This window comes from Crassostrea angulata, chromosome 2 (assembly GCF_025612915.1).
Source record: "Crassostrea angulata isolate pt1a10 chromosome 2, ASM2561291v2, whole genome shotgun sequence".
NCBI classification, from domain to species: Eukaryota; Metazoa; Mollusca; class Bivalvia; order Ostreida; family Ostreidae; genus Magallana; species Magallana angulata.
This window is the reverse complement of record NC_069112.1, coordinates 21310402-21330585: the sequence shown is the minus strand read 5'-3', so window position 1 is coordinate 21330585 and position 20184 is coordinate 21310402. Positions and strand designations below refer to the sequence as shown.

The following is a 20184-nucleotide window of genomic DNA, read 5'->3' as shown; positions in this document are numbered from 1 at the left end:
ATACAAAGCCAAATCAAATGATGGAGTTTGAAAATTATGAGAACCATCTACCACCTAAGACGGATGATAAGCCGGTAGGTTAACACAGAAGGTTATTTTTTTTTTTCAAGTAAGAACAAAAGCTTGTTATTTTACAAAGAAGGCAATAGACACGAAAGCAATTAAAAATATTCAAAGTGAATATCATAGACCTGCATTAAACTAAAACTAGCAATAAGTACAACATCATAGTCTTTAAAGAATTGCTACACAAAAAGTGACTTGCATTTTTTATAAACATGAAAGGGTTTGGTACTTGTACATATTTTTATGCAAGGATCTGTTTTCTAATTATTTTAAACAAATATACGCTTAATAGTTTTAAAGTGTTTCTTTTTTTGACTGCATGAAGTAGATTTGATAAACAAAACAATTGGTGCGTAGGCAATTTACTCTCCACCGGACCTTATTTTGATGCAGTAGATTTACAATTTACAACATAAACCTATAACAAGAATATGGACCAGAGTATTAAAATGAAGATTGGGAAAATGGGTTCATCTGGCAATTGACTTGCATGTAGTTTCTGTATCTGATGAAATCTGCTTGAACAAGAATTGATCATGTTGCAAATTGCGTGCGCTGTAATAATGATTTATTAATATCGTTCGAAATTTTCATCGTGTGATATTTGCATGATAATCATGTAAAATCTCAGTGATATGGTTAAATTTAAGCATGCTACTTTAGGTTTCTTTCTCATAAAGAGAACTCCCAAGAAGTTCAAGCAAAGTTAATATGTAATTTATAAGAGCCATTTCTGCTTCTGTAATGTCAAATCATGTAACCCTTTTTGTAATAATTACTTCATATGGATGTGTGAAAGATATTTAATACACCTTGTGATATTTTCTTACCTGAAGAAAACATTATGTTACCTACTCATAGTTAGTGGTTATTCTAAACAATTCACTGACGGTATTTGATTTCATTCCTTAATAAATTCAAACAACCACTACTGGAATACAATTGCTAAGGTTAAGCATAACCTGATATCTGTTGACATGAAAAAAACTGCATCGATAAAAAAATTATCTTCCTTTTAATAAATTACCTAATTAGTTATCGGAAAATGGCATTGTTAACATTACATTTCCGATCGATAGCAAGTTTATTTCCTCCCTTTACAGCACCCCTTTTCAATCAGCCTTGCCTTATAGAATAGATCATGTCTTTTAAGGGAAAAAAATGAGTTCTCCATCATTTTCATAGCCAGTAAATAGGTAAAAAAAGTTCAAATCAGTATTTGTATAATAGTGTGCAGTCTGTAAGTTGTGTTACCACGCATAGCTTTAGATTTACAAAAATGACATTTCTTTTGATAGGGAGGTGAAAGAAAACGAAATAGAGGAAAGAGAATCTTTATTAAGGAAGATGCCTTAAAATGGCCAAACAAGACTATCCCATATAAAATCAATTATGGATCTTATCAAAATCGTATGTTTATGTAATGCTTTTCTCTGGCTTTTTATAGTTTTTATATCATTTAAATAGACCTCAGCTTTTTTAGGAGAAAAAACACGTTTTCTGGATTTTTAATTCTTTTTGTTTGTTGTTGTTATTGCTTTGTGAAAAGAGTTGCTGAGCTGTATATTTGTTTTGTTTTTGTTTTTTGTTTTTGTTTTTGTGTTTTTCTTTTTGCATTATATATAGATTTAATTTACTTCACTTCAGATACCATAATTCATATAGTTATGGCGTTAGCGGTGTATAAGTTTAATAGGGCAAGCTGTGTTCGATGGGTTCCTCATACAAATCAACCGTATTATGTAGAAGTAATTGGTAACTCGACCTGGTAAGTTGATAGCATATTGGTATAAAGTATTAAATCTTAGTGTTGATTTGACAAAAACTCTCTTAACTTTTTAAATGAAAATTTATATTTAAAACCTAAACACTAGATTTATGAAAATTTAAGATCGTTGTGAAGTTTCATTATTTTTTTTTTTATGTCATGTGTAACGTCAAAACGTATGATTTTAAAATGTATCATACTGCTTTGTGTTCACAAATAGTCAATGATTTAAATGTTTACTCGTCCAAAAGATTTAACCATTTCAAAAATTTGACAAACTAGAAATAAAAATAACGAGAGGAATTCTTTCTTCTTTTTTTTCAAAATATCTACTATTCAATGTAATTTGTTTACCAATCCCTGAATAACAATCAAAATTTCAAAACTTGGTAAAGTAAAATTCTAAAAACTAATGAATATCAAACGCAAACATTGCAAAGCAAATACTTCTTGTCAAAAAACAAAAACAGTACTGTTCCTTGTTAAAGAAGCACGATCATAATTGGGATGGTAAAGCAGTGATGAAAAATAACCTTCTCAAAAATCCATTAAACGAAATACAAATACAAAGCAGAGCAACACGGACCCCTAAAAGACCAGTCGCCTATAAGGAATGAGCACACTCCGCCGACCACTCACACCCGCTGTTCTCTTTGTTGTAATCGGGAAAAAAACCCCGGAAAAGTTCATTGACAATTAGATGATTAATTATCTAGTTACAATTAGTATGAAAAAAGTCAGTAAGCATGCAACTCAGTGAAAGCTTATATTTGCTGACTGAATCGTTGTATCGACCATTAAACTTACGAAAAGATAATTAGTCATATCTTTTCAACTTCTTTGTCAGTTGCATGCCTCCCCTTAAAATATTGTTCATTAGAAGAGCATGCCGTAGAATATCGAATTTACTGAGAGACACAAACACCATTTGCAGGTGATGAAGGTATTTTGCTACATAAGTAAGCATAAGTAATGAAAGTCGTCTATAGAAAAATTTAAGTCATCACGTTTATCACACAGTTTTGTTGTAAGGTTACCACCAATGTCCATTTCCAGTAAATTATCACAAAAAATGAATTAGATGACGTTGTCTGTGTGGCATCGTTTATTTCAAGTACACTGGGATATATCCTGTCGACGTAAGCATGGAATAACAATTGTTAATTGATACATGTTACGCGTCGTCAACATACCTAAATGTTCAGTTGAAACCCACAGCGAGTGATTTTTGTTTCAAGTACAAGTGTTTGAATAGTACTGCTTCATATGAATAAAAAAAATGGTCTCCTAAAAATTGGACACAACTGGTACTCTTGGACATTCAAACAGATTATTGGAAGAATTGATTTTTTAAAGATGTCATAAGATTATGGAATCTAGAATACATTGGACAAGATCCGGAATTAAATCAGTGAATTTTTAGCCTAAGCTGAGATAATGACGACGGTCTATGTTCACTCATGATTTTAATTTGCTTATGTAACAAATCAAGCGTGTTTTGGTTACCTGAATCAGAATGAGGAAGCGAGCACACATTTAACAACCATATTACCATATGTAAATATGTTATTTCTTTCGCTTCGCTGAATCAATTAGTAGTTTAAATGTGAGTTTGACAAACATATATTGAAATGTCTTAATCTCAAATTAAGATATTGCTCCATTCGTCCCATATAGACTCCCGGTGAAACCCATACGCTATTAAATGTATATGTCTGAAATTTTCTCTACTGAAGTAAGTTTATTATACTTTATACTGCATTGACATAGAAAACGCATTTGTCAGTTTACAAAGATAGTTAGTCAATAAAATTTGAGATTGTGATATTTGCTCTCAGTAATTGTTTCATTCATTTAAGAAATTTATATTTGTACAAATGGTAAACAATGGATGTGACATTAAAATATATAGATATATTTTTATCAATTTCGTAGAATTCAAAATTCAACGCCGACCAACCCCCAACTCCAAAAAAATAAAAGATTAAATGAAAAATATTATAACCCGACTTGTGTAATGACTGAAAGTGAAAATATTTTCCAATTTGGCTCTTTAGTTGATATATATCGGAGGTTTACACACGGTGTTATATGGACAATGATATGTATTGTTCCTATGCATTCGGGTCTTTAAAACTAGTGTCAATGTAATGCTGTAAGTAATAGAGTTTATCCAACTTTTAATGCGATTTTTTTTTCGATCACCAATTTTTCCATTTTAAGAAAAAAGTATGTCTATTTTTTTTTAATAAAAAAATCATTAAGAAGTGTGAGTCGGTGCTGTCTTTGTTTGCATTGTTTTCAATTCATCGTTAACACTATCACTGAATTAGACACTTGAATAGATATTGTTCAAAGTTTATAAAATTAAACACAAAAATGCACATCCAGGTTTGAAATTGATTCTCTGTCATCGGCTGTGAAGCAGTTTTTGTTGATTTTACTGTTGTTGTTGTTACCTTTCCAATAGGTGCAGAACCGTTCCTGGTTTTCGAGGATATAAGGTTCACCCCCTCCATATCTCTGAAAAATACTGTACTTCAGTAAGTTTATTAGTATACTATAGTGACAGTTGAAAGCGCATTGGTCAGTTAAAACAGAGAGGTAATCGTTAAAAGTCCAGCATTTAGATTCACTTTCAGAATCTATTTTATTTTCTTAGATATCAATGTTATATACAAACATGTGGCATTATCATTGGTGTTTGCCAACAATATGTGAGAAAGGCCACAATCACAATCACATGTGTCTATTTCGTATATATCTCTTGTTTCAAGAATTTTTTTTTTTTAACAAATTATAAAATATTTGTTTTTGTTATTTTTTTTAAAAAAACATACAGGTTATTGGGGGGAAAATGCACCCCCGGCCTAAATTCAAACTTATTTTATGATGCTTCTGTCTGATGTGTTAAATTGCCAAATTTAACTTATTTGTAGGTGAGCTCCGCTTTACACGAAATGATGCACGTTGCTGGGGCAGTACATGAACAGTCCAGGAGTAGCGATCGCCACAGAGTCCTAAATTTTCGTTGGGCTCAAATTCCCAAAATGGACGAACCAAATTATATGGGTTTCGATGTGTCCAACGCTAGACAGTACGACCTTGGCTCCATCCTTCAGTATCAAGTTTGTATATGCACCTCATTTTGATCTTCAGCCAAAAAAAAAATAATAATAATAATAAACATATTTGATATGCTCTGGTAAAACAGACCATGTTCTAGCCATTTTTAAGGGGGTAGGGTTGTTACAAAAAATATTATACAGTAATCATGATAATATTTAATATTTCTATAAAAAAAGTCAATGCATAAAAAATCGATTTAGACAAAAACTATTTAAATAAAATTATTATGCATACTTAGTAACAAGTACAGGATGATTGTTTTTTCAATACAGCCAGTTTTATAATACCAACATCAGCTTCCTTGGTTGAATGGTATCATTCAGATCTGATGTATTGATCTGCAAGGCTGATACGAATACGTGTCGCCCTCTTTTATTGGATCTCATCTGAGTTTTTCCTCTTTATTTTTAATACCTTTTTGTTTCTATCTCATATCCTGTAATAGCCTTGCACACTTTTATCAGCCTTGGCAGACTAGGCTGATTCTGTTGGTACAAGTTCAGACAGGATGTGTAGTAAAAAAAAAAGTAATAATCATCATATTGATGGCATACTTGTTAATAACATACTTATCACATCTATGAAGGAAAAATATGTTACTGAATTTGTTATTTTGAAGCAAATTGAAATTAAAAAAAATATTGAAATTAAAACTGTGTACTTAACAGGACAGATATTATTTTCTATTCATTTAATATATTTAATTAAGAAAATATATACACAGTGAGGTAAAAGTCAATCTATGAAACCCAAGAATAGCAATTTTTGTTTTGATTTATTTGTTTTTTATTTTTTTTGTTCCTATGTCTAGTTCACAAAATTGAGAAACGGTAAAGACTCATATAACAGGTAAACTTACAGATAACAGAAATCTTTTTAAAATACCACATACAGGCGTTATATTTGAAATATTTTTTTTCGTATTTAAGGCTGGTCAAGGACGAGCTATTTTTCTTAACGACCCAGACTTGGAATATCTGACCAGATTGCGGCACATAGACCTCTCATTCTACGATAAAGCAGAACTGAATGCATTCTACAAATGCGCTAATCCTGGTATGATTTGTTCGTAAAGAGCTGCAGTATGAAACAATGTCATCCTTTAATTTGATTGTTAGCTAAACGTTTTGAAAATTAACTGAATGATGCAGACTGATCCTGTGCCAAAATGCATTGTCGTATCAATTGTAGGTTTTGTAACTAAATAGGTCAACCGTACAGCTATCTACTTCTTGATTAAACATAATTCATATTTTTGAATTGTTGGATAAATGTTTTGAGAGAAGATTGACTGGTACAAATAGATATCTGGCAAGTAAGTTCCCTCGCCTTTAAGATGGTATGTTGTTAAATCTGACCTTAACAGTATAAAGTCCTCACAAAAAGACACCCGGTTATTAATTACAGCTTAAAGGGTTAACGTAAAATGACCAATGGTTAATATTCATTTGTTGCCAAAAAGGCAAGACTGTTAAAATAAATAGGGGAATTAAATATTGTTTATGGCACAATACGTTTTTCTTTTAGTGGAAAAAAATTATTGATTTATAAATACAGACTTAAGGTATTAAAAAGTGACATTATGTTGTTTTTGATACTTCCTTTTTCATCAAAATAATTTGAAAATTTGTTTTATGTTATTCCCGGTCAGTTTTCTTTGAAAGTGTTTCTTGTATTGTTTTTCCTAGCTTATTGCGTGCAAAAATAGACACGATTTATATCGTCGTGAAATAAATTTATCAAATCATATCACTTCATGTATATTTGCATTTTCAAAACTGACTATTGTAAAAGCTGAATTTCTAAAAATGACTTTAAAATTATATTGAATTTGATTAATCTTAATTTTAACTATTCGGGAAAACAGAATTATAGCATTAAAATATATATTATATGGATCTATCTTTAAGCTATTTAAAAATTGCACAAATAACATAAATACATGTGTGATAATTTTCAATTTTAAGTTGTTATTATTTAGATCACTGCGCAATTTATTCAACTTGTCAAAACGATGGTTATCTCAAGAGGGTGGGCGGTTTGTGTTACTGTGAGTGTGTGGATGGACTCTCAGGAAGAGACTGCACAGATGTATTCACCTGTCCTGGTAAGTCTGGCTAATCATTGAGTTATTGAAAGATATATTTTTTAGTGATGTAACATTTTTAACAAAAAATTCTCCTTAAGTAAAAAAAAAACCCAAATAATTATATTTCATTGACAAGAAAACTGCTAAATCACAGACAAAGAAAAAGTTATATTGCCTTCTCAAAACAATAAATTTTCATAGAAAATTGATATATATTGGACAAAGCTTCTTAATACCGTCACGTTCAATCCTTTCTGCATACTGCATATTACATCGATATGTCCATTGTATTCGAGATAGTAAGGTTCAACTCAGCTGTATACATGTATATATGAGACTGAGTTCGAGATAAGCCTGATGGTCTCTCCGATGGCCTTATGTTGAAACAGATGCCAAAGTCCGATAGCGAGGGAATAGCAAAGTGTGTGAGGATAAGTGTTAAAAACTTGATTGGAAACAGTGAACAAGCTATCCAAAATCAGCAAGAAAAATATCGTGGGCTTATCTGTCAATTGAAAGTAAAATAAAATGGAACATTATGATTTAAGTTTGCAAACTTTTTTGTTTTTGTTTGAAGCAAAATAGAATCGGTTGCAAATATGGTTAATACATTCGTTTTAATCGTAATCGGGATAGAGAAAAAGTACAGTATGTGTCAAAATGCATGTGACCTTCTTAAATTTTGCTTAAAATTTATCGATGGTGACCAAATCAAATGGATATAAGGAACTTTGGTTACAGACCGTTTGGTTTTATTAATTCACCATTTTATGAAAAGTCTCCTTTTTCTCATTTCATATTTAATGTATTTTATTCTTAAAACCTATCATAGTTTATCGTTAAATACACAAATGTGTAAGAGAATAAGGAATTGAAGATGTTTTAATGCGCGCAATAGAAATATAGGAGATTGCCAGATCACACCGTTTAAGTTTGGCGCAGTCTACAAGATTTTGGAGTGTCCACCGAACTTCAGTATCCCTTCAAACATTGTAGTAAGTTACATGTAAATACTAACATATATTTACATTATCCAGTGTCTTTGTCTGTGATAACACTACGTATCGATTTTGTACTATATAACTCATAATACAAATGACGCCAAATTGAGACGCCGGCGGGGTTTGCTTATTTATATTTAAAGATTTAATCGTACGATGGCCTAAAATTATATAAATATGAGTAATACGGAATCAATCTTTGACTATTATGAGGTGATCATTTCGGTCGGGGCGTGATCAAATCTATCATAAAGCCCTTCGGGCTTTATTGGATTTGATCACACCCCGACCAAAATGATCACCTCATAATACTCAAAGAATGATTCCTTATTCCTTATATAAATCAGTGAAAATGATTTATTATAATCAAGTTACTAATCTGTTCTCGCCTGTAAGTCATATTATTGCTTCTGTGTGAGTACCTTGATAGGCAAAGATTAAAGAATCGACTAAAGTCGCAGGCAAAAAAAAAATGAATTAATATGACTTTACTCATTTGTCAACCGGGTCATATTATAAATCCAAATACATACGGGTAACAACTATGTCTGATAATATGGATTGCTGTAATTATGTGACTATTTAAACGTTGATTGAACAGTATGTAGCATTGCAATAAAGGAAAAGCGTTTGCTTAATGTCATGCTCGCTTAAAATCATGGAATATTTGTCGCGGCAGTGAGAGCTTATCGACAACACACAGAAGCTAAGAGTGACAGTGACTCTCCGTTTCAATTAATGATTTTGCAATGCTTTATTCTAATCCATTCTTTTTATGCAATTCCATCTGGACATGAACCTAGATAGAATTATTTTGCGAGAACTTACTACAAAAGTCTATTCTATGGAATACAATCACATTTCTATAAATAGTTGAATATGTCTTTGCTGCTCTCTTTTTCTGGTGCATTAAGATTAAATACATGAATTTTATTAGCCCCAATCCCCCTCCCCCCGCCCCCTCCTTTTTGTCCTTTGCGTCTTTACACATTATTTGCGCATGGGCATTTTTTATTGTTATAAACTATGTTTTGCTGATTTGATGTTGTAGGATATATTCAATGAGCCACAACACCTATTAACTTTGTGTGTGTCGAATATGCATAATATCAAATTTTATTCCTATATAGGATGCGGGGGGACTATCAACTTAACAGCCGGAGGAACAGAAATGATTGACATGGTTGGGTATAAGAAAGGCGTGAGATGTACCTGGCTAATCAAGGTGAATCGTATACTTTCTTTAACTATAAATCTCTACTCTATTGTACTTTAATAACATAACCTTCATTTTTACAACTCATTATTAATTGCTCAACTTTGCCTCAAAAACACATGTACACGACGGGTAGTTTGTCCGGGTCAAATAGCTACGCTTTTCAGAAACCTTGTTGAAGGGATATTATTTTCTTTGGACATCACAAACAAACTCTTTGTCAAAATAGTGTGTCTAGAAAGAAGATGTCTAATGATCTCTGTCAAATGTTTGTCGAAAAAAATATATGAGTTAGGTAAACAATTAAATGGTTTTTTAATGATTTAAGTGGGGCATTGCAGAAAAAAGATAGATAACCCGATTTTTTCTGCAATGATCGCTACCATCAAAAACCAAGTAAACCATCAAAGATGGTATTTTGATGTTTATATTTACAACTTTCTTTTAACAAATAGATTATTTGATTTTGAGTAAAATTCACTAAATTACCGTCAGTTTTTTTGTACATAAGTGAGAAGAAACAACCATATTGTCTCATCACGATTATTTTGTGAAGTTGCTGTTTTGACCAATCGATAAACGGGGCGTGTAGGGTTTAGTCTGGTTGTTTCTGTAGAGCTATGAATTAAGTACATTTATAAGTTTCTTTAAGAAATAGAGGGATTCAGACTTGACATATGTAAATATATGAGCATGTGTCAACGTATTAACATTATTTTCACAATGGGTAATAGTATTGAAAAAAACATTGTATTGAAACTTCGATAAAATCGCTTCCAACGTTTTTACTATTTAGCATAGAGACTTCGGACTACTTGGGATGGAAGTGTCTACCTTTGCCAAACAAACTGCCATATAGGTCAAATGTCAATAGCATATGGAAATATATTAATTAATGAATTTTCATATCTTTTGAAATACAGAATTTTAGTTATGGTTTCAATAGCTTGCTGGATTGCGCAATAAAGTATTTACTTGGGTCAGTCAGGTATCACATCAAGTGAAGCTTGTTCTTACAGTCAACCCATTCATGTTCTAGAAAGACAGCTAGCCTCTAGAACACTCTCTTCTATTGTTAGGTTTACTGCTTATATGAGTGTGCAAAGAATATTCTCTTGGCTCAGTTTTGTTCAGAGTAAGTGGAAAAAAATCAGAAGGTAATTTAATAAATATTTACGATATATACAACATGGTATTCTTAAAGAAATGGCTTGATATTAAAAAAAAAAATCTCTTTAAAATCATTTATCATTTTATGGTTTTGTGGTTTTCCGATTTTTAAAGTACACCATTTATCATTGGCATATTAATTTTTTGTATACCTTATTGATCAATCTAGCGATTCATTAAAAATATTAAGGTGGAGAGACCTCTAATTGTTCAAGAACAATTAGCCTACTAGTTATGATTCAGAATGTAAACAGAACTTAAAAAGTAGTGAGCTTTGTATGTAACACACGTTTAACTTTACAACTGACACTAAAATTTTGGTTAAATATCATTTATGCTTTATTAAAAGATTGTCTACATTAAAAAAATAAAAAAAATAGACTTGTTTATTACCTAATCAAAGGGATTTTGTTGTTTTATTACAAATTAAATATTTGCGTCTATTTTGAACTGCCGGTCAATAGACTGCGATCTATTAGACCGCCGGTCAATAGACTGCGATCTATTGGACCGCCGGTCAATAGACTGCGATCTATTGGACCGGCAACGTATTTCAGAACGCGGTTATGTTAATGTTACATTCTTTCGATAGTTCTCAGGGAATGAATATTCCTTTACATAGACGCTTTTTTTAGTACTTGGTGAAACCAAATTCAATATTATCAAAATAGAGTATCAAATAATCAACAGTTTTAAAGCCTCATATAAGGTAAAAGACTATTTAAAATCTAATGGGTTGAAGACTCCCCCTTCTTTGTGTAAACTAATATTAAATTGAGATGTTGTAATGCATGCAACAGGTTTTGTGCATGTAAAAGATGAGAAAAAAAATCTTAGTATATTACATAATGGCACGAAAACCATCTGCAATATGCAAATTGTAAACCCCGAAAACTAAAAAAGGAATTAGGTAATAAAACAATTATTTAATGCTTGAACAGTCAATAGACCAGAATTTTTTCCCTTGGTGCAGGGAACAGCTCAGTATGATCTATTGCCCTCGGCCGTTGGCCTCGGGCAATAGATCATACTGAGCTGTTCCCTGCACCTCGGGAAAAATATTCTGGTCTATTGACTGCTCAAGCATTAAATAATTGTATATTAATAAACATTTTTAATTTAAACAGGGCCCTGAGAAGACCACGATCCAAGTCTACATAAATAGCTTAGGACTTCCAATGAGCCGTAAACGCAACTGTTACCATTATATAGAAATTAGGGATTATCTTTCTGGATCAAGAGGGAAAATGTAATAAGAATCAAAAAGTTTTTCTTATGGTTCGAAAATATCGTAATGTAATGCTACGGGTCTTTTAAAAATATTCCATTGTGACAGCAAACCGGGTTTTCTTTTATGTGAACTGTATCTATAATCCATGTCAACTCTGAATTGATAAACACTACCAACCGTATCCAGTGAAATGGAGTTCCCTTTATGCAATATTTTTTCATAATTTATCAGAAATCAAAATCCTAGCAAAATACACAGTAACACACCTCTAATACATGTACAATTGATCTGCAAATGAACAACTTCCTATCCTAAAAACTGTAGGGGGAGTTATCCGTACAATGTGGGTACCCTATATACAATATTTTACCAAAAAATGACAAAGTTCAAAAGCTGGTATTTTTTCATAAATTATCAGAAATCGAAATTCTAGCAATATGCACACCTCTAATATAACTTAAATTTATTTGCAAAAGAACAATTTCTTATCTTGAAAACTGTAGGGGTTATCCGTACAATGATGGTACCTTTTTGGCAGGCGCCCACCATTTTCATAACCGGATTTTTCGTTGGAAAGCCCGGTTAACAAAACAAAATCTATAGTTATTAAAAGTGATCAATATCATTAACTTGGGCATTACCCAAAAAACATGAATAACGACTTTAATAATAATTACAGTTCTTGCTCGTTGCCCTACGCTGTAAGGTAACACTTTTGGGAAAGAAAAAATAAAATTATGGTTAATCCATTGTTTACTTTGATGGGGAGTACCTCACAATTTGTATATGCCCAATACGTTTTTAGCTATATCGTGTTGGCTGTGTCGAAAAGATGCAAACAACATTTTTTGCATTTGAAATACTTTTTTCACAGAATCTGTGGAAACTCTAGTGGTGAAACATTTACTAAGAAAAATTTAGGCCCAACCAATACAATGATCGTCCGCTTTAATAGCTTACGATTCAAGACCCTCGATCCCGGGAGCGGATTTGCTTTGACAGTGACTGCAGTGCCATCTGGTAAAATTTTAAAATTAATTTTGTTTTTTAAATCGATAACAATGAAAGAATTGTTGATAGTATTTTGAATATTTCAAAATAAACATAATTCAATTGATAATTATGCACTACACATAGTGAACATATTTTTTTTTTCATTATGTACGGCACTTCTTACATTCTTTCTAATAAGTTCACTCGGCAGTAAATGTAATCTATTGTTTGGTATCTGTCGACCTATTTTCTTTACATTAACATTATTTATGAATTTCAATCTGTTTAACCTATTTCGATATGATAAATTTCATTTTTTAACCTTTAACTACAACTAAAATAATTTGATAAGCTAAACTCATTTTTATTGCAGTTTTTAGCTCACCTTAGCTTAAAGCTCAAGTGAGTTTTTCTGATCACATTTTGTATGTCGTCCGTCTGACCGTACTTCCGTAAGTCTGTCCGTTAACTATTCACATTTTCAACCTACTAAGCCAAATTTCAACTAAACTTGGCACAAATCACCCTTGGGCAAAGGGGATTCAAAGTTGTGAAAATTAAGGGCCACGCCCTTCTTCAAGTGGGAGACACTGAGAAATTAATGGCAAATTTGACACATTTTCAGAAATCTTCTTACCAAGAACCATTAAACCAGGAATGCTGAAACCTGTGTGAAAGCATCTCAAGGTGGTGTAGATTCAACGTAGTGAAAATCATGACCTCCAGGGGTAGGATGAGGCCACATTTTGGGGTCGAATTTTTACATAGGAATATATAAAGTAAATCTTTAAAAATCTCAAAAATTAATCAGCCAGAAGAGCTGAAGCTGGCGTGGAGGCATCCTCAGGAAGTGTAGATTCAAATTTGTGAAAATCATGACCACCGGGGGTAGGCTGAGGTCACATTTAAGTGGTGTTAAAATTTTTCATAAGAATATATTTAGTTAATCTTTAAATATCTTCTTCTCAGAAACTAACCAGCCAGGAAAGCTGAAACTTGTAAGGAATCATCCTCAGGTAATGTACATTCAAAGTTGTGAAAATCTTGATCCCCTGGGGTAGGGTGGGACCACAATGGAGGTCAAGAGCAAATATCTTCTTCTCAGAAACTAACCAGCCAGGAAAGCTAAAACTTGTTTAGAAGCATCATCAGGTAGTGTAGATTCAAAGTTGTGAAAATAATGACACACTCGGGAGCAGGGTTCCGCCATAATGGGGGGGGGGGGGGGGGGGGTAAACGTTTTACATAGGAATATGTAGAGTAATTCTTTAAAAATTTTCTTAATAGAAACTAATCAGCTAGATGATTCTTTATAATTGTTAAGACTATGGTCCCAGGACAATTCCTCGGCCTCACAAAAAGGTTTTAGAATTTGATGTAGATTTGTATCTCATATATAAACAATTGTTAAGGGTCTTTTTGAGAACTGTAATACTCAACATGTGATATGACTATAAAATCATCCTGTTAAAAAAGGCACTAATGATTATAAACCTAAGAATATCAAGGGGGGGGGGGGGTGGATTTTATTTATATAGGATCTACCTGTATTATTGTACATTGTCCAGATAGTTTGTATTATGACTCCATCAAACTGATTTTATCATATCTATTGTTCCTCAGGTTAGCGATGTAGCCCATGGGCCCCTTTTTCCTTTTTTTAGTAAAAAATTTAAATCAAGATTTTATCATTTTGAAGCATGCAGTAGTTCCCCTTGTAAATATCCTGCAACATGTAAAAATGGCGCGCACATCGACAGCTTCACTTGTTTGTGTACTGAAGGATATTCGGGGACTAATTGTGATACTGTAGCAGGTATGTTGATTGTTACACAAACATATGCAATACATTTGTCAATCAACCGTTTGTAGTTGTCGTTTGTTTGTTATTTTTTCCTTTAAATTATCCTTTACGAAGAGGAAAGGCTTGTATATGTCATAGACATAGATTAAACTTTCTTGTTATACAGTACCATTGGTTTTATTTTCATAATGTATCTTCTTAACTATGCATCAGAGCGTTGGTTTTTTTATGTGGCAATTGTCTAGCTAATGCAACCGTAACAGACAGTTTTGAACGCGACTTCTCAACATTAATGAAACATGGTTCTTCGAGGGTTGATTTCAAATGGTCCACAAAGAAGGTATGTATCTATGTTTGCATGTGTATAATATCCACTAATGGTATATTTAGTAGTGTATTTCCTCTAATACCTTCTTAATACAAAAATCCTTTGCTTTTATTATAAGTTTGTAAACAAAAATGACTGCTGATTTTTTTTTAATTATTGACAGGCTTGTAGCAATATCTAAAGAATATATCTTTTTTTCAAAACATTCACTTCTGATTTGAGTTTTCGAAAACGGTGACGAAAATAAATCTAAGCGACTTTTAAAAAAAAGTTGTGTCATTATTTTCAATCAGTCAAGGGTAGAAAACAACGGACTTGTAGTGAGACGATTAATTGTTGCCATCATAATGGATACAGGTATTTGCGAATCATTAAGCAGAGAAGTTAAACCAGAGTTATATGTAGCCTAATTCGTATGGGCTACGGAATATACAGACCCTGAAACGTGCTACTACACCTTTAAAACGAACCGTACCGTTCCGTTCACAAAGCGAACCGTACCGTTCAAAAAGCATACCGAACCGAACCGTGCAACTGGTGTAGTAGCACGTTCCAGGGTCTGTAACAAGTGCCCTTTGTATGGATAGTTCATAAAATGAAATTTATAGCTTCTATGTGCATCGTAAAAAGATATGGCGTTCTGTTTTCTAATTATTTATTGGATGTGTTTTTTATGTAATATAGGCATCTTGTTTGTCTTAGCAATATTGATTTTATTAACCAAATTATGATTAATGTTTGGTCCCTCAGGGGCAAATATATTTTGGAATATTTGATTCTAAATTTGTTCTGGAAAATTAGCGCTTGGCGCATAGGATTTAACCTATTTAGTAAGAGTTAAGACTTGCGGTCGAAACCATTGACATTTGATACATAGGAATAAGACAGTGCATACTGATTTTGAGATACCAATATTTATTTATAAATAGTAATCAAAACCTTTGCTAAAGGTTCGTCCAATCACTTTTCTTATTTCCATTCAATTTAACGATAGTTTGTTTTTTTTTCCTCGCATAACTCGATTGTGTCACATGTAGCCATACAGCTTGTGTCCTTTCCATCATTGCATTGTAAGCAAGTAAAGATTTTATTCAATGTCATCTTATTATAGAACTGTTCTTATACACATTTTGTTTGCAGTACTGGAACTTACACGACGTTAATATAACAGCATTTGATGGTTACCTAATGGCTATACTCGTAAATACTTCTCGTGCATCTTATTTTCCATACGACAGTGTTGCAAAATTAGAAACATCTGTTGTTTTTGAAAGTAATTATTTTGTATTTAAGTCGGACCACTCATTCTGTATGTTCCTTCTTCTCATTAACATAATAGTGACTGAACTGAATTAACACCTGCTCATGACATGCAAACAGAGCATTTTATAAAGTTCTATTATAACATTTTTTTTTCAATTATAGAGATCACATTCTCCATAGTGTATTACCTTTTTAGGAGCCAATCGATGCCTCCGGTTTAATTATGCTTTAGCAAACAACGACCCTGTAGGTTTTTTTCGGACAACGCTGACGGTTAGAATATCTAGTGATTCGGGAACCTCGAATGTTGTATTCAATACAAGTACTGGCAACAAATGGGCAAGTGTTGGGATCAATCTTCGTGCAGTCAATAACATGAAGGTATGTATTAGACATCAATAAAAGATTAAAAAAAAAAAAAACAAACAAAAAACCTACATGATATAAAATGAGAATTACGTTGATTATGCCTACAATTCAATTAATAAATCATTAGAATATACGTAAATTACAAAGGATGGATTTTTTTAAGAAATAAATTACACGTGACATTCGCCTTAGTCAACAAATAAAATAAAATTAAACAAACACTGTTTTTTCAGATCGTATTTAAAGGTGTTTATGGATACCAGCATCTTGCTTTGGATAATATTCGCATAACACCACTACTTTGCCGTAAGTTATATGTACACTTTTTATGGTATCATGACATCCTGTTGATCTATTAAATCTTATGGGCGCCAAATATCCTTGAATTTGGATTTTTTGTTAGCGCCAACTTTTCTAGATTTCGGACTTTTTTCTAACTTATGGGGATATATATTTTATTGGATGCAATCTCTTTCCATTTTAGACAGAAAACTGCCTCTTTAAAAATTTGTTTTCGTTTAGGATGTAAATTTGTGGGAATGTGTTGGAATTGGCTATCCAACACCTCGGATATTGGGCTATAACAAAGTTTAATGATTCCAAAGTGTTACTCAGAGTGATTATGTAGGGTAGTTGATGGACAAGATTTTCACTAAATAACACTTAAACATAACACACTAAGAGTTGAAAATATGTCATGGTAAAGCGCAAAAATGTAGAAGCAAGGAAAACATGTGAATACACTACCGGAAAAAAATATATTTTAAAAATTCTTTTTCATTTGCACCGTGCATCAATTTAGAAACGGGTCAGCTTTCAGTATAATCAAGAAAATCGAACTCTTTCAAATTGTCTTCTCATTATGTTCATCTGGGAAGTAAATTCGATTGGAAAGGCTTCACATAAGTTATGAGAAGCATTAAAATTGGAGACAACACGGATTCTTAAGATTCCAATGAAGTCAGTGGGGTCGAATATCTACGATTTTCCCTGGATATCAATAATCATGGCTACTGAAGGATATGCATTTAAAACAATGATTCATGGTAAAGTGAGAAACTTTAAAAACTACACAGAGAGTGTAATCTGCAACTTTTTTTAACAATTCTTTCCAATTGCATCCTGCATCAATCCTATTGTATCGTGTGAGTTTAATGCTCTATCGTGTCATTAACATATCCTATTGTGTTTGAATTCTATCCTTATTGTCTTTTTTTCTTTTTGTGTGTTTGTTTGTTTTGTTTTGTTTTGTTTTGGTTTTTGGTGGGTGTTGTTGTTGTTGTTGTTTTGCTTTTTTATTGAGGGAAGGGGGTGTTCTTTGGATTAGAGGGTTCGTTGCTTATAAAATATCATGCTGTTTTTATAGCAAAATAATAAGATCATTCTACAACAGGTGCAGTTAACCCCTGTGATGATGTTGTATGTCAAAATGGTGGAACATGTGGAATCGTTGTCAATAATAGCACACTCACTGCCCACTCTCAGTGCAGCTGCCAGTTTGGATTTTCCGGACAATACTGCGAAAAATGTTATTACATTTTAGTTGCTATCTATTATAATAGTTGTTTTATGCTGAAAAATTTCCCATTTTTTTTTTAATTAACATTAACTATCAAGAGATACAGTTTCGTTATGCAATGCCATCGCAAAGATTCAATTGTTACATTGCTAAAATTGATTATAAAATGATTGATTTCAACATAACATTCCATTTCTATGTTAGACCCAAAATGGATTTGTAATCATGTCGTTCAATAAAATATCACGTTTCTTAATGTTTCAAATCGTCTAAACTAAAATGTGATGACGTCTTCATTTGACAACACTCAAATATATATTTCTGAATCAATTCGTCGGTGAATCGTAAAAAAATACAACCATTGCTGTTTTGGTCGACCAATCAGATGATTAAGCTACACTCGGTTCTTATATGGTAGCTAAATCATCATATTCACCTTACAAACACCACCATATGTACATTTTATATTATTCAACAACATCCCACAAAAAAATTGTTGCTTCGGTATTTTTGCTTTAACTATTTTTATTTTTATTCACAATGGTAATATATATATATATATATATATATATATATATATATATATATATATATATATATATATATATATATATATATTTATATATATTTATATATATATATATATTGTAATATTATGTCATATTCACAGATATTTGTACAGAGGAGAGTTGTCTGAATGGAGCATGTTTCCCATTGTCTTCCTCAACATACACGTGTGATTGTATCGACGGGTGGAGCGGGGACAAATGTGATATATGTATGTCAAATACACTTACTTTTTTTTTTTTTATTTTTTTTTTGTTTCAAATTTAAAAGGAAAGAACATGATACATTTATATTTAGTTACGCACATATGTATTGTGTTACCATTTAAACTATTAAGAATAGTTCAATTTAATGAATACATGCCCCTTTTTAAATTCGCTTGTTTCGCGCTCAAGCGAATAAAAAAGCTTGCAATATTAGTTCAGAATATCAATGTTAATTATAAAAAAAGAATCTTGTTCTGAATCTAGTCTATATAATCATGTACCAATGTGTTAATTTACAAAATATTTGAAAATATTTTAATATACATTAGGCAGAGAAGTATTCGCTCGCTTTTATGTACTGTCTAATGATTCATAAAAGCACTGATAAGAAAAATCAAAACAGAAATTATTGAATTGATGAACAAGCCATCTTTCTTTCTAATAGATACATGTGCTAATGTCCAGTGCAATCAAGGCCGATGTGAGGCTCTGTCAGAAACAGAAACACGATGTATTTGTGATAACGGCTGGCATGGGCAATTCTGTGATAGTACGAGTGATTATTGACAACAGTCATGTCTAGAGGCCTTTTCACCATTATTTTACAGGTTGAGATAGTTGAAGCTTATATATTTGATTCCTGTGCATTCTGGTTATTATAAAAAAAAATCATGTCCTTTTTATTTTCAAAATCTTTGAACAGTTATATTGTAGGCATAATTTAATAATGGTTTTTGACGTGACTGTTTACTGATACTTTACACCTGAAGTTTATTTAGTTGATGGAAAACAAGCATATCTCTCTTATATAAAAAAACCGGTTAATTGTGTGCCTTTTAAACACGGTATGTGAAAAGCATATTTGATAACAAGGCCCACGGTGTTTGTTCCAGCATACACTGGGTAAGAAACATTTGCGAAATACGTTATTTTTTATGTTGATTTAGTCACAAACACATAATGAGAAACATATATGTTATGTAAATAACATTCATTTCCTTAGCTTTGATGTGTTTTGCATTTTTTTCATATTTTTAAGGTTTTCCGCTGGGAGCGGAAAACCTTACTATTATTCTGAAAAATTTTCAAATTTCTTCTTATTTTTTTTTTCTTCTAGACGCCAACTTTGATCCTTAATATCTCGCTCGTTTGTTCACTGATTGTTTTGAAATTTTCAAGACTGATAACAATCCGCGTGATGTTGTCGTTGCATATTTTAGTTGAGGAAAATTTCTATCCGGTTTTGAGTTATTACCCTTTTAGTAAAATTTAACGACTTCTTTTGTCCAGGGGGTTTAGCTTTAACGATGACTGGCAGAGTCTCAAAGATGGGCTCGTTTGGAAGCTAATACATTGAATTTGTGCGAGATATATTTTATTTTTTATTTAAATGCAAATATAAGGGGTGGTATAGATGTTGAAACAAAGGTAAGAAAAAAAATCAAAAAAATTCGCGTATTTTCCG

General features: G+C 32.1%; 1 protein-coding gene across 1 annotated transcript; it reads left to right on the top strand.

Moving 5' to 3' along the window:
* The first annotated feature begins 20 nt into the window (after positions 1-20).
* Positions 21-19351, top strand: LOC128174014 (uncharacterized). Its single transcript, XM_052839661.1, has 15 exons — positions 21-74; positions 4774-4966; positions 5909-6019; positions 6945-7070; positions 9184-9278; positions 11567-11688; positions 12545-12690; positions 14363-14479; positions 14713-14807; positions 15936-16068; positions 16255-16439; positions 16661-16733; positions 17821-17955; positions 18617-18724; positions 19165-19351. Exons 1-15 carry the CDS (start codon positions 21-23, stop codon positions 19284-19286), a joined length of 1815 nt encoding a protein of 604 aa, XP_052695621.1. The 3' UTR covers positions 19287-19351.
* Positions 19352-20184: the final 833 nt, after the last annotated feature.